A 15,497-nucleotide genomic window follows, 5' to 3' on the forward strand; every position below is an offset into this window, starting at 1 on the left:
GACTCTTCAGGCTGGAAAAGAAAGAACTACTGAAGGATATAATAGAAGTCTAGAAATTACGAAAGGCACAGAGAGGAGAAATACCTTTTCCAATATAAGATTTGGGCAGTAGTCAAGAAATTAGCAGTAACAGATGCAAAACAAACAAATTAAAACAAAAAAAGACAAAAAACGAGGTAACTCTTCACTGAACATGTAATTAAGCTCTGGAACTCCTTGCTGCAGAATGCTGTGGATTCAGCATGGAGGCTTGTAAAGGTTTAAAAGTGATTAGAGAAACTAATGGAAGAAAAATCCACCAAGGGCTAATACAATCCCCCGCAAATTTCTGGAGACTGGGAGAGTACTTTGAGAAAACATCATCATATGTTTGACTTCATATTCTCTCATCTGGAGTTTCTGATAATCTGTGGGAGACAGGCATAGATACACGGATCTGTTCTCTGACTCAGTAAAACTATTCCTATCTTCTAATAGCTACCTAAAAATTGACAGGACACTTTGCCTGGGGAGTTCATAATGAACAGTAAGCTTTGCAGAGATCACAAGTACAGTATGACATATCAAATCGTGTTTCTTGGACAGATTGTGGATGTATATCTCTGTTTTGCATGTCAGGTGGAAGAATAGTGTTAATTCCACTATACAATCAGTTCTCACACAGCCTGAAAACGACCTACAGCAAGAAAATACCTGACAGTCACCATGTCCACTGACATCTAATTGAATTATAAAAATTGCATCCAGTTGACTTTATGTTCATATGAAGATGCAAAACTTGTAGGGTTATCAGGGCTACCAAGATGATTAGAGGGCTGGAGCACCTCTCCTAGGAAGAAAGACTGCAAGAGCTGGGCCTGTTCAGCCTGGAGAAGGGAAGGTTGAGAGGCGATCTCATCAACGTGTACAAGTATCTGAAGGGGGAGTGTCAAGAGGATGAGGCCAGCCTCTTCTCCGTGGTGCCCCGCAACAGGACAAGAGGCAGTGGGCAGAAACTGAACCACAGGAAGTTCCATCTGAACCTGAGAAAAAACTTCTTCACTGTGAGGGTGACTGAGCATTGGAACAGGTTGCCCAGAGAGGTGGTGGAGTCTCCTTCGCTGGAGATATTCAAAACCCGTCTGGATGTGATCCTGGGCAACATGCTCTAGGTGGCCCTGCTTGAGCAGAGAGGTTGGACTAGATGATCTCCAGAGGTCCCTTCCAACCTAAACGATTCTGTGATTCTGTGATTTAAAGGCTATGCGGGTCTTTTAATCAGCCAGTTGTCTAAGTAAGGAGTGATCCATTCTGCTTTAAGAGACTTGTCATTTCTGCCAGCAAAACAGTCTGTATCACAGATGTTCTGTACACAAGGTACTCACACTGGCAATTGTCTTGTTCCTCTGGATATATAAGATACACATATTTGAGGAAGGCTAAAGGTAAAAAGTAATCAGGAATAATAAAAACTGCAGCAAAAGCCTGATGGAAATGAACTAGCTTAACTTCAAATGACAGAGGAGCAACATAAGAGGCAAAGACTGAGTAAATGGCTCATGATTCCTAACCACCCCTTCAAAGCTTTTGCTAAAATGTGTGGGTGAAAGAAGGGCCATAATACACAAGACCAAGGAATGCTTAGCGTTTTTCTCTTACTCTTTTCAATTGGAAGGTAATTTTTAAAGCATATTATTTCAACAGAATTGAGGGAGACTTGGAAAACTACAGAATGATCAGGCAGATTTGCCACAGCTGCTTATTAAGCTAGCTTTGTCATCTAAGAAAATATATAACTACGTGTCCAGATGCAGAACTCTGAGGCTGGGGAAAAAAGCATGACAAAGTTTGGAAACTGTGTGGATAAACTCATCAAGCCCTAAAAAAAGTATAACATATATATGATACTGGGAGAAAGAGCGACTTGGAAATACTGATTTTAGTTTTATAAGAGGGCTTTACAACTCTTAAATTTACAGTTGAAACATGTATTGGAATCCCATTAACAGCAACAAAGAAGCAGCAAAGGCAAAAAGTTACGAAAATTAGAAAATGACTTGCACGTTCAAAAAGTTTTAACATATTTACATTACTATGTAAGAAGCTATTTCTTTCTTTCCTGTATGAATACAATCAATAAAACAATATAGTAAGTATGCAAGCATAACCTTTCAGGATTTAATTAATATGCTCTTTGTTTCCACATATACAAATAAATGTAGCTTACTGGTTTTCTTACGGTATCTCCAATGATCACACCTGTAAAAGTGTCCCATTCCTAGGGGAAATAAATGAACAACTCAGAGAAGCCACAGGACATCTTAAAGAACAAAGACTAATATTTAGTAATGCATAGGCAAAACAAAAGGAATTGAGAGGATAAGAAAATTAAACCCTAGATTCTGAAAGAGTTACAAGCCATTTTTAAAATTCTAAAGTAATATTAACAGTATGCAAGTCTTTTTGCAGAATCCAAACTAAATGATTGGAGTACTTTACAAGAAAAGAGACAAAAAGAGACGCCTCATCCTTTCTCAGTAGCCACAGCTCCCAGACACTCATCTAACGACAGACTAGCAAGAACTAACATACTTGGCTGGCAAGGAAACACTGATTGGGTAACAGCAGGTAATATAAAACAGACAGCTACTGAGTTCATGTTTCAATATTGTTTCATGTTATAGTATCCAAAAAATGCAATTACTAGAACAGAAGGAATATTTACTGCAATAGATTAATATTATGAATATTTTGGTTGCATTAAGAAAGGGTAAATGTTAAAGATGTGTACAATTAAATCTTTTAAATTTGGTATATGCATCCAGGAAGAGAGCTTTTAATCAGTTAAGATAGTTCAGATACCTATCTTAAAACATGCTACAAATGACATAATCCTTATACTTAGAGGTGGCATGAAATACAGAAAAAAAATCTTAATAGGACACAAATTTTATGTAATCATTATCATCAATTCCAGATACAAGAGTAATTTTTAAAAAACTTCACTTTTAAAGGTAATAGTAACTTTTCAAATGAAAAAAGTAAATCAGTTATTATTACTGTGATACAGATCACAGCAGTTTTTTGCACCCAGCAGTTCAGTTGAGCCTTGAAACAACTCTTTCAAATATGAACTGAAAATTCTCTTCCAATTATAAAGAAATGCTCAAGCACAGAAAAATGACTGAAGTCTCTCTAGTTCTAAAATCAGAAACTGTGTAATATTTTTTATGAGGAATAGCAAGAGCAGAATATATAAAGATGTGTATATAGCGCCATCAAAATTCTATACATATTTATTCAGAAAGAGAATTTCTCTACTCAGAGCTAAGGCATTCTACAATAGGTATACTGAAGTTGTACCATAACATTTTTCATCACTGTGGAAAAAAACTCATAAGCATGGGAGGTAGGACTCTTCTGCGACAAGGACGTCTACAAAATTCTCTAGCAGCATAGTAAGTGACTTCTCACATCATCATATTAAAAGTTTTAAAACACATAGCTTTAAAAGAATAACTACTTCATCTTCATTTCCCTCAATACACGTTTTGCATGCACCCTCTTTTCCCAATGAACTAATTAAAATAATTTCTATTTTTACAGAAGAGAAATATTGATATTATTTACATCTTTTAATTCCTGAGTACTCAGATATTGCAGGAACGTGCATCAGATGTAACCTAGATTAAGCTGGTTAAGAACTCTAATAGCTGATGGAAATGCATGCTAAACAACAGGAATCAATACAAAAAGTAGTGCTCACAAATACTTAAGTCTATACAGCCAGGTTTTAATTTAGTTAGCAAACTATTTGCTGATTTCTGCCTTAATGAGTTTGCAAACTCAAGGATCGAAAAGATAACGCAGGATACTTTCACAAGCTGAAAAGAATACATATGAGTTAGGGAAGTTCTAACAATGAAAAGTAGCCAGTGTGTGCCTCTACCAATGAGACTCCTTCGAGTTATCTTTATCAAGCAGCTACATTGCACAGATTCTAGGGGATTTCACTTAGCCAATCCATACGTCTGCCATAAAACTACACTGCATTAATAACATCAAAAAGTTTTAATCAACTTTTCTTAAACCTTTTACCTTAATCCCACATCCTTCATGTTCGCAAGTTCCATTACTTCCTTCAAATGTATTATCTGATTTTTATCTTCTCTGCTATATTGGGCTCTATTCTAGCAAGTTGATACCTACAGCCATTTGATATCCCTTCTGGCCTCCAGCTTCTATTACAGAAAATTATGGGTATCCTGTAGGCAGCATCTCTCCATCCCATGCAGGTATTTTGGGTACTCAGAGGTGTCTTGACTGGCACTAATTAGCCATACTTAAGCAACTGCATTGAGTCAATTGTACATATGTTCCACTGCAGGCAGAATTTATAGGATTAATTTCATTATACTGTAGACAACTAAAATGTTGGCATCTACCCCTGAGACAGCTAATCTGGACTACCTCTAAATGCAGTGGAAAGTAGTAAGCAATTTTAGGTGATAATCATCTGTGTGATTTTAGAAAACTCATTTATGATTAAATTAATTGCTTCCTTGAAGTATCTGTTTCTTTCTGTTTCCTGTAAGACAGCCTAGGGTAAATAGTTCAGATTAATGTTATCTCAGTTATCAATTCTGATTGCTCACCACTCCCAAAAGCACCATCTTATTGGAGATAGCAAATTCACTGTGGACTTCTAATTTGGGCAAAAGCGTTATCCAATACCCAAAGAAAGAAGCATGCTTTTACTGAGAAGTGCACTGCACTATGGAAATAGGAGTTAGCAGTACCTAAGCTCTGCTGCAGTTTTTTTGTGAGTACGGTAGCCTCTGTATAACAGCTGAATTCCCCCACAATCAGGCATTTTCAATTAGGGTTTATTCAGACTAATGTCAAACAGAAATGTCATGTGGCATTTCCCTTCTTTTTATGAATAAGCTAATAACACAAGACATACCCAAAAATGGGAGGGACAGCTATTTTCTACTAAATGAGATTTGAATCTACACCAAACACATCCTAGACAACTGCCCAAAAAATAAACCATTCCAGGATGAGACTACCATTCCTGTCAAAGACGGGCCACTATGGTGCAAAGAATGCAGACCGTCTGATCACTGGTCCAATGATTTCTTCAGTATTAAGCACTGAAGAATCACTGGATGAAACGCACAAAAGATAATCTCATTACTTCACCTTCCTGGAAAAACCTTTGCCTTAAGTTTCTGCAACAGTGGTTTGCAGCATCAGACTCTTACCTAATTTCTCCCTAGAACTTGCATTCCTTTTCTGCACTTCAATACTAAGGCAGCATGTGCAAGCAAGCCTCAGTCAAAACAAAACAGATGTGTATCCATCATTTTGTTTATAGAAGAATGTTTACACTTTACTGAAATAATGTATAAATGTCTAGCCACATGACGGGGGGAAGCACTGATATGGTGCCTGCTAAAAACTGCAAGAGGCCTCCATAAATAGATTACATGGTCTGCTCCAATAGAGAGGCAGGTCATGTGAGCATTTTTTTCAGATCTCTGTTTGAAAAGCAACCTTTATCCACCTTTCCCCTGGTAATCTTCACTTTGAACCTAACAAACAGAAATTTAACATCCAAATTATTTGAAAAAGTAATTATCCTAGAGAAATAAAAGTGTATGAATCTCACATCCTGAGTCCTATTTTTCCTGAAAAAGACTTTTCATTTAATTATTTACTCTTCACATGAAGTTGAAGTAAATCACTTGTGGAATTTTCCTCTCTAGCACTTACATTCTCCTGAAAGAGTTCAGGGTGCATTCCTCGTACAAAATGTAGAGCAAACATTAGTTGGTCAGCCTGAAATAAAAGCAGATAAAGTGTATTTATATATTCATCAAATGTCACCTTTCTCCTTCTCCTATGACTAAAAGTAACTAACAAAATTTCAGTAACTAAACACCTCTGACTCCATAGTAGAGGCTTAGTGACACATATCCTAATTCAAAATTGCTACATACCTCTGAAACCTGGAGACAAATGCTAACCCAAACCCCACGTCTAACTACATTCAAATTAGGAGGAAGAAGGAAAAACAGGTATGTGTAATAAACCAAACATGCAAAACAAAATCCATTATTTTTGAAATCACAGACAGAAAATGCTTGAAACATTCAACCTAGCTGCTACAGAAGACAGAATCTGGGAAAACAACAGTTGCACTACGACTCATTCTTAGGTCTTTTGCATCACTTGAATTTCAACCAATCTCTGAGGACTGGAACAATCAATCATGACTAAGGAATTATTGAAAAATCACACAATACACAATGTAAACATTCAAGACAGTATTTTCAAAAATAGTAGCCAACATTGAGATTCTTAGGGCCATACACAAAAACATGCCTGTCCAAAGCACTTGCCGGTAAGCACAGATCACCATCAAGAAGAAATCAATGTGAAACACAAAGTCAGCCTTTTGGAAAACCAGTAATACTCAGAAACCTAGACTGAGGCCTGCACTTTTCAGTTTGGTCTGTAACCTGGAAGATGTATTTTACCTAACGATAAAAATTACACACATTTTCTTTCATTAGACTGGAAAGTAAAAATAAGGAAGCTGGTATGTCTTCTTTTCCATTCATGAAGGCAAAACACAACTAAAAAAATTCAGCCCAAGTGAAAGGGAAGAATAGAAGGAAAGCGACCGCACATGGCATTGTGTTAAATCTCCAAAGCTTCAGCACCTCAGGCAGCTGGTAAACTCAACACCCCTGCACTTCTGTAGAAATTAATTCTGTTCTTGACATCAAATAGACAACATTGTCTGAATTTACCACATCGTGGATTCCCACATACACACGTTTTATGTACCTCAAAATGACAGTCTCATTATCCTTGGCTCAAGGGCATCTACTTTCTCCATGTGACCCTTAAAATGAAAGGGCCAGAGTGTGCACTCACCAATTCCCAAGTCTCTTGTCAGTTATAAGACCAAATCACATAGGCTCCTGCATTGGAATTGTCATCTTCACATTGTGATGGCTCTGCCACCAAAATGAAAATGAATTCACATACTTATCCCTAGTAAACACTGAGAACACAGATCCCACAAGGAATCTGGACACAATCTAGAAACACTCCTGTCTTGGATCCAGAGATGCACCCTTGCAGACAGCCTGCTAGTGTCATAAGGACGTCAATTAACATGATAGCAAGAGTAAGAAATGACACAGATGCTGGCACATACAATTTAACCTTATTTGATTGCTGAAAACTCACAACTTGCATTAAAATACAGATCTCGGTTTTCACTGTAACTGGGATAGTATGACTAATCCTGTGAAACTCCTTTGCATTACTTAATGATCAATGTTCAATGGTGACTTCAAACTTCTAGCTGCAGAATAAACCTTGGGGGTTCTACACATATAACATACCTTAATTGCCTTGATGAAGACGCCTAGTAAGGTCTGCTGTCAGGCCTCCCAGGTCCCTGAGCTTAGTGGCTGAGTCTCAGTAATGGAACATTTCATAGTAGAAGATCAAGGCAGGTACAAGTTCAGAAGCCTAACCCCAGGCTCTGGGAAGGCTACGTAGAAAATTCTTCTGGAAGCCACTGTCAGGGCCCAGAGGGCATCCCAGAGGGCAGTTGGCTAAGTTAAAAGAGTTCAGCTGACTGAATCCAAGCTACTCTTGCCAAAAATTTCCATCTGCATTTCTGCAGTACTTTTATGTCCTTTGTATGTGTTACCTCTGCTGTGCTATCCTGACAGTTTTCTCAACCAATTTACACTAAACTGTAGCCCAGTAAATATGACTTTGCCATTGCCAGTAGAGAGCCACAGGCTCTGCATTGTCCTGATAGCGCAGCAGCTCAGAGAGCTGTTGTGAAGAAAGCTCTAAGTGAGGACCTGCTCCTCCTCTTCCTTGGGAACTTTTAATTGAGGCTTTACCACTGACCTCCACCTGTGCTACATCACAGCTGTGTAGCAGCTATATGTGCACCTGGCATTATACCTCCATGATTCTGACTCTAACCTGGACTTACTGGCTTGTCTTCCTGGCTTGGCCTTGGACCTGCAAGTCACTAAAGATCTTCTGAGTGATTACTGGACTGTGTCTGACCCTGACCACTGTTTCTGGTCCTGATCCTGACCCAGACTTGCTGCTCTGCTTCCCAGCTCCTTGTTGGTGAGGTCACTACTCATGCTTGCCTTATTACCATGCTCTACTCCCGGCCTACCTTCCCTTGTGGAACAGCTGGCCCTCACTGCTCCAACAGCCCTATTCTGGCACATGAAGAACAAGAAAGTGATAGGAAATGTCCACAATGGATTTACTAAGACCAAATCATGCCTGACTAACCTGAATAACTTCTACAATGAGATGACTGGCTCTGTGGACAAGGGGAGAACAGTGAATGTCATTTTACCTTGACCTTAGCAAGGCTTTCAGCATGGTCGCCCATAGTAGACTTGTAATCGAGTTGGAGAGCTATGGGCTACAAAACGGGTGGAAAATCAGCTAGTCCACCAGGCTGAAAGGACTGTGAACAGGCCAAAGGTCAACTGATGACCAGTTATGGCTGGCACTGCCCGGGGCAATGCTTGGGCCAATACCGTTGAAAATTTTCATTAACAGACAGGGACAGAACACACTCTTAGTAAATATACAAACAAAACAAAATTAGGGGAGGAGCAGACACACTGGTGGGAAGGGATATTTGGAGGGACCTCAACAGGTTGAAAAAAAGGAACTAAGAGAAACCTTCTGAAGTACAACAAAGGCAAATGCCAAGTCTTGTACCTGGGACAGAACAGCCTAACGCAGAAAGCAACTTTGCGGAAGAGGACTTGGGGGTCCTGGTGGACAGCAAATTGAACAAGAGTCAACAGTGCTCCTTTGCCGTGACGAAGCCCAACCATAAAGTAGGATGCATTAAGAAGATGGCAGACAGCATGTTGAGGGAAGTGATTTTTCCTCTCTGTTCAGAACTTTCAAGACTGCATCTGGAGTACTATGCCCAGATTTGGGATGTCCAGATTGGAGAAAGACAGACACTGTGGAGCAGGCCAAGTGGAAGGTCACCAAGATGATTGGGGGCTGGAGTACAGGATGTATGAACATACTCTGAAAGAGCTAGGTTTGCTCAGCCTGAAGAAGAGAAGCCTAGGGGAGACCCTATTGCCTTCTACAACTATCTAACAAGCGGGTATAGAGAAGATAGAGCTAGACTCTTCAGGAGTACACTAAAAGAACAAGAGGCAATAGGCACAAGTTACAGCATGGGAAAGTCAAACTCAATATTAGGAAAAAATTACTCCCAATAAAATTAATGAAGCATTACAGCAGATTGCCTCCATCCTTGGAGATATTTATAACTCAATTAGATGAGCAACCTCATCTAAATTCAAAGTTGGATCTAACTTCAAAGTTGCCCCTGCTTTGAGTAAGGTTTGTGCCAGATAACATCCAGCGAATCCTTCCGAACTATACTATACTATAATTCTATGATCTTCCTCACACAAACGTAATTTTACAAAATCATTCCTACAGTCCAATTATAAATGTATTCCAACTACAAGCACATATTTCTTTGGTGTTTTTCTGTCATAAAAGAGGATATAATTTCTGTGATAAGCATGAAAATATAAGATAGAACAGAAACATGGAGGATGAATGTTAAAGGTGTTCAACAACTTTGGGAGGTTTTGTCATGTGCAGTAAAACTAACTTCAACTGCATCTGTACTTTCGTATCACCTGGTGACTAGGTTCCAGGATTATGGTTGACTGAGTAGAGGGACACAGGTAACCAACCACCTGTGAGATACCATCTACAGACCAGATCCTTCCTAGCTTCAATAGCTCTTGAGATGAGTGATCCTAGGAACTACCAAGAGGCTATGCATAACCTGACCCATCTGGGCTGCACCCAATTTAAGATGGATTTAGGGAGGGGTTCCATCGGGAATCACTCACCTTCACATCATAAACTAATACGCTTATGAGGGTTATTTCTCACATTATTGGCCAGTCCTAGAAGTAAAAGATCTAGAAAGCTTATAGATCCTGACCAATGGCATGAACCAGGAGATATATGGAAAAATCTCGCAGGTCTTGAAGAAGTGGTGTGGACTGCCAGAATTTTTTTTTTTTTTCTTTAATCCAATACTACCCACAACTGGATCAAAGAACTTGGAATCTCCAAACTTCTTAAACGTGTGATGGCAGCCACATAATCACTTGGAATCATCTGTACCTATATGCATATAATTCTGGTTTACTAACTTTTTTGATCACAAAACCATACTGCACCAAATATTTTTAAGGATACAATTAAAGCAAGTAAAGGGCACTAGATCTGATTGTTGCATGTGTTTAGTATGGTTTACTTCCTATTGTTTTTGTAACTAGCGTATTAGTGGAGGGCAAATAAACCCCAAAGAGGAATCAAGGTCAAACTGTGCTAAGCACTAAAGTTGTATTTTTATTGGTAAATAAAATACACCATAAACGTTATCTGACACCAAGAATAACTGCCATGGATGGCCAAAGTACACCCCATTAAACTCTCAAACAGGGTCTGCAAACACATCCAGATCCAAACTGCCTATTAGAATGGCATCTGGATGATCTGTCCCCCAGAACTTGTATGTGAATTGTTTAGAAGAATGCTAATTGGCCTGTGCCACACCTATGACAGGGACCATTCTGATAAATTAATGGTACAGATCATCTAGTTCCAGTGCTCAGGACTACCTCTTGGTACCATCTCATTTACTAGCACAGGTGAAGCCTATGTAAATACACACATATAAACATATGAATATTAACCATAGACAGGCAAATGAAAACCTCTTACTCAATTCTAATATATGGCAACAATAAGCTTAAAAGAATAAACTAGTATCACCTGTACAATTTATGAGACTCTACTATAGGCCTCACTGTTAGAATAACCATTACAAATCTGCACAGATAAAAGGCAAAATTAGTAATAGACTGCTGATGGAATGAGAAGTTTTATTTGTTCTCTCAAAAACCCATTGTCAGAACAAGATACTAGTGTAGATGGACCACTGGTCTTCATAGTATACTTACATTTTTAATATCTTCTAAATTCCAATCTGATCATTAAAATTAAAAATTTTTCCTATTGGAAATCTCCTATTTTCACTTTGCTTTTGAAATCTTTCATTTTTTCTGATATACGTAAATAGCTTGTCTTCCAATATTCAAAAGACCTGATGACTTACTGGAAGGCTTCACTGACTCATGACTTCAAATATAGAAATTAAATTATTAGGAATCTTCCTTTTTCCAGTTTTATGAAAATCCACCTGAAGTTTGACAAATTATGATGGTCATAATCATTATGATGATCATAATGCTACTTTTGTATTCTCAATATAGCGTAGCTAGATTTTGGGGGATAAAATCTCCCAAAAGTTCTCCATCCTCATTAATCACACTCCAGATCTGTAAGACTTCTACTACTGCCTAAAAGATCTATGCAGAAGACCTACTGAGCACTCTTCAGCTTGCTGCTAACAAGACAAATACTTCCTGCTATGACCATTCTATGCAAAAGTAAGAATTAAAATTGGAAGGGAGAAGCATATCCCATCCTAGGCTTTCACCAAAACAGCAAGAAGCCATCTAATTTGAATGCAGGGCAAACAAGAAATACATTGAGAACATTATATGGAGGAACAGGGGAACAGAAGGAGAAAAACACACCAGCAGGCAGAAATTTGGGGTAGGAGATTAAAAGAGGAAAGAAAGTATTTCCATGTTCTTTTGATTTCCTTTTGAAAAAAAGAAACAATTAATCACACAAAACTTCATCATGACTGCTAGGTCAAACACTCTTATTCAGGAAATGCTAGAAATAAGATTGAACAGAATGAAAACTGCTCAGAAGACTGAGAAACCTGGGACTGTCTGAATAACCAGAATGAGACAAAGATGAGGAGTTAGAGGTCAAGCAGAGATAGGTCTAGACTGACAACAGTCTTTGTTCATTTAAAAACTGCACTGTAGAGAAATATGCACAGGAAGTCTTAATTCTGTCATACCTTAATTTTCAATGCTCGGTTTTAAATGTTTGATTATTGCCATTGTAATTTTTCACATGTATTATGTAAGTACTGATACAACATTGCTTATCTGAAGTAGACCAAGTTTTGGTTGCTGAAAGAATAGTTTCAAACACAGTGCACTGTATAAAAGCCAGGAAAAGTAGAATCTTACCTTAAACAAGCAACGACAAACATATTCATAGACCATATACTTCAATGATCCAATAAGGGACTTGATTCTTTCTTCAGTATTAACTGAATTCTAAAAATAAAGTTTGGACTTAAAAAAAAATCATCTGAAAGAAAAAATCATTTTACGTACTTTTTCTTCATTTGCTCATTGTTACTGAAAAATTACTGGAATGACACAAAACCTGGACTCTCTGTGGCACCCATTATTTCTGAACATGTACTTTTCTACTAAGCTCACCTGCAGTTCTCCATGAGAAGATAAGTAGTTCATACTCAAGCATTAAGAAGTGAACATTTTGACCTCGAACATTATGTCTTAAAAAAACCATACTGAATCTAAAAGATTTCATGGAATCTGAGAGAACTTTCCACCATCCAGGCTTTCTTTGAATGTTCCGAAAGCTACAGAAACTGGACTGAACAAACAAAATAGAGCCTTTTTTCTGGGACAGGGAGAGGGAAGGGAGGTATGCATGCCTGTAGAGCAAAAAAATATATCAAAATTGTAACAATATAGATTTCTGCATGCTGCCCCACCTTATAGGCTTTATTTCTCTCCCAGAGGTATACATATAGAAGATGAGAGAGGTAAGCATATACCGAATGAGATAACAGCTCCTTTTCCAAACCCATTAAATCCTTAGCCTTTCGTAGTATTCTCTTGGTAAAAAGTTGCCTATGTATTGAATTATTACATCTAATACTATTAAACAGGTATATTAAGTATTGTTACTACACTTTCAGACAAATTTGGCGCCACTGAACTAGTCACTGTAGAAAATAGTAAATATACTGTCTCCTACAAAGTTTACAGACTAAAAAACTAATTATAAAAGGAGGAGAAAACTAAAAGAAAGGTAGGATAAGAGAAGAAGGAACGGGAAAAAAAGGGTAACAGGAACTATGAGATTTATCAGTAACAAGTTCCTTTCTATCTTGCTGGAATTTCAATCCATGAGTTTATAAAGGAGAGCAATTCGGATTCACAGACTGACTATCTTGGCTAATACCTTTCCTGTGCTTAAAAGACAGCTTGGGAAAAACGTAAAAATGGACAGAGGAACACACACCAAAAAAAGAAGAAAGCAAAGAAGTTAACAAGACTAGCATAGGCAGAAGTTGATCTTTAAATTGGATAACACAATAGCCAGGAGGGGAAAAAAAATTAAAGGGTATGAAAGTAAGAAAAAGAATTTAGTATCTGATGTTGTGGAAAAGAAAGAACAGGTGAAGGACTTTAAAGAGCGCATGTTTACATAGTCAGAACCATGTTCCTGGTAATGACTAGATCAGAGTTGATGGCAACCTGTAAGCATGGATACTGGAAAATAAGGGGATTACAGTAATCCAGAGGCGATATGATGAAAGGTTGGTGAAGCACTTTTAAAGTAGAGACAAAAAGAAAAGAGATGAATTTTGGAGATCAAAATAGCGACCACAAGTTGAACAAAAAGAAGATGTATCATTTCTTAGTGTGAATTTTTACTTCTAAAGAGCAAGCTGATAAGGGATAAAATCAAAACTGTGCTTCAGTAAGAAGAACGTCCTGGCCATCAGAAAACAAAATAGTCAAAAGGATATGGCCTGCATACACGCTTACAAACTATATAAAACAAATAGATAAAGTTTTGATCTTCCTTTCAAATAACTGAACCATGTAGAAATATAGGTCTTTTCTTATTCTACCCCTCGCTGACAGAATCAGCTTTATTTGCGGATTAGCTCATTACTGAAGGCTTTATTTAAATAAATTGAAGTTATAACCAATCCTGCTTTCCCTATTTTGTTTTAATCTTAAACAAATAAAAAGCAGGAAATTACAAATAGGAATTACTTAGTTTTCAGATGCTGCAGCAATTTTATGATTCTTATGTAGTGTAAATAATATAATCAAATAATGTGCATACATTCTGAATATCTAAATCACAACAGTTCAGCATCACTGCTTTTTCTATGTTATTCTCTAAAAATGCTCAGAGCAAATACCAAATTCTAAAGATCAAAGGAGACTTCTCTTTTCCTGAAGCTGTGAATGCAGCAGAAAAATCAAATACCTGCTCACTTTGCAGGGCCCTTTGGAAAAGCCGTAGGAAAGCCGCCAAACTAAAACGGTACATATTATTAATTTTGGACAAGTCAGAAATAATAAAGTACATCTTGCTAGCACTCTCAGCTAAAGGGAGATAGGCATCCCGCTCCTGTGGATAAAAGGAAACAATAATCATAAACAGTATGTTACTGCCATCTACTGGTTATTGCATATTTATTCAGCCTACCCCCAAAAATTTTGGATTAATTCCACTGCTTTAGAAAACAGAATCCTTCCAGCGTCTTCGAAGACAAGGACAAACACTCCAGGCATTAACGTTGCCGTTATTATTTTTAGTTAAAAAAAAAAAAATTAGTAAAAAAAAATTGTTAGTAAAAAATTATTTAAGATATTAAGAACATTTTGCAAAGGATTTCTTGGGTCACTGAGGCTCGTTTCCACCACACAATATTTCCCAAAACTCAACAGCAAATTTAAAATTTAACAGATAGGAACAAAATGCAAAAATTTGTAATGCATAACAAAAGCCAGTAAGGTAAAGGAATAGCCATCATCAGTGCTTTAAACTTCTGCACCAGCAAGGGATTTGTTACATAAGAACATCCATATGAACCTTGAAAGTCAACCTTGCATCAGCAGAAGGAAAAAATAAAAACAAAATCAAAACCCGCTATATGCCAATAAGCCCTTGTGGAAAATTCATATAATTCAAACAGGCAGACTTCTTTAAATTGTGTAGATACTCATTGTGTGTAAAATAAAGGAATTTAATTACTGAAAATGTTTACTGTACTTGCATATCTCAAATACCCCTTGCTTCAAAAGAGAAATTTCGCATGTTAGTAATCTTATAAGTCTTAGAATTCTTATAAGACTTATAAGATTTATAAATCTTATAATTACTATAGCTTATAGTAATTGAGAGGAAATTTTTGGTTCACTGATGTTTATGGCAGAAGTTTCATTAAACCAGTGGAGCCAGGATTTCACTACTTACTTGTAGTGAATTTTGCAAATCACATATGATTACTCTCATTTTCACCCTAAATCCAAAGCAAAGCAGCAGCATAATAACTGGAAATATAAATTGGCCAAATAAATCAGGAAACAATTTATTCAGGGAAAAGCTGTTATTACTCTTATTACTAGGTTCATCTAGTAATGCACACAGAAAATGGCTATTTTTAACAAGAGAATAGCAGCAAT

General features: G+C 37.4%; 1 protein-coding gene across 6 annotated transcripts in view; it reads right to left on the reverse strand.

Moving 5' to 3' along the window:
* Window positions 1–15,497, reverse strand: part of DYNC2H1 (dynein cytoplasmic 2 heavy chain 1) — a 191,192-nt gene that overhangs the window by 100,441 nt on the left and 75,254 nt on the right. For all 6 annotated transcript variants that reach the window (XM_068930371.1, XM_068930372.1, XM_068930370.1 and 3 more), the window contains 4 exons: window positions 14,296–14,439; window positions 12,222–12,311; window positions 5,758–5,823; window positions 2,207–2,257 (listed from right to left, as the gene is read on the reverse strand). In XM_068930371.1, coding sequence (XP_068786472.1) covers window positions 2,207–2,257; window positions 5,758–5,823; window positions 12,222–12,311; window positions 14,296–14,439 — 351 coding nt within the window. The remainder of the gene's footprint in view (window positions 1–2,206; window positions 2,258–5,757; window positions 5,824–12,221; window positions 12,312–14,295; window positions 14,440–15,497) is intronic.

Source organism: Struthio camelus, chromosome 1 (assembly GCF_040807025.1).
Source record: "Struthio camelus isolate bStrCam1 chromosome 1, bStrCam1.hap1, whole genome shotgun sequence".
Taxonomy (NCBI): domain Eukaryota; kingdom Metazoa; phylum Chordata; class Aves; order Struthioniformes; family Struthionidae; genus Struthio; species Struthio camelus.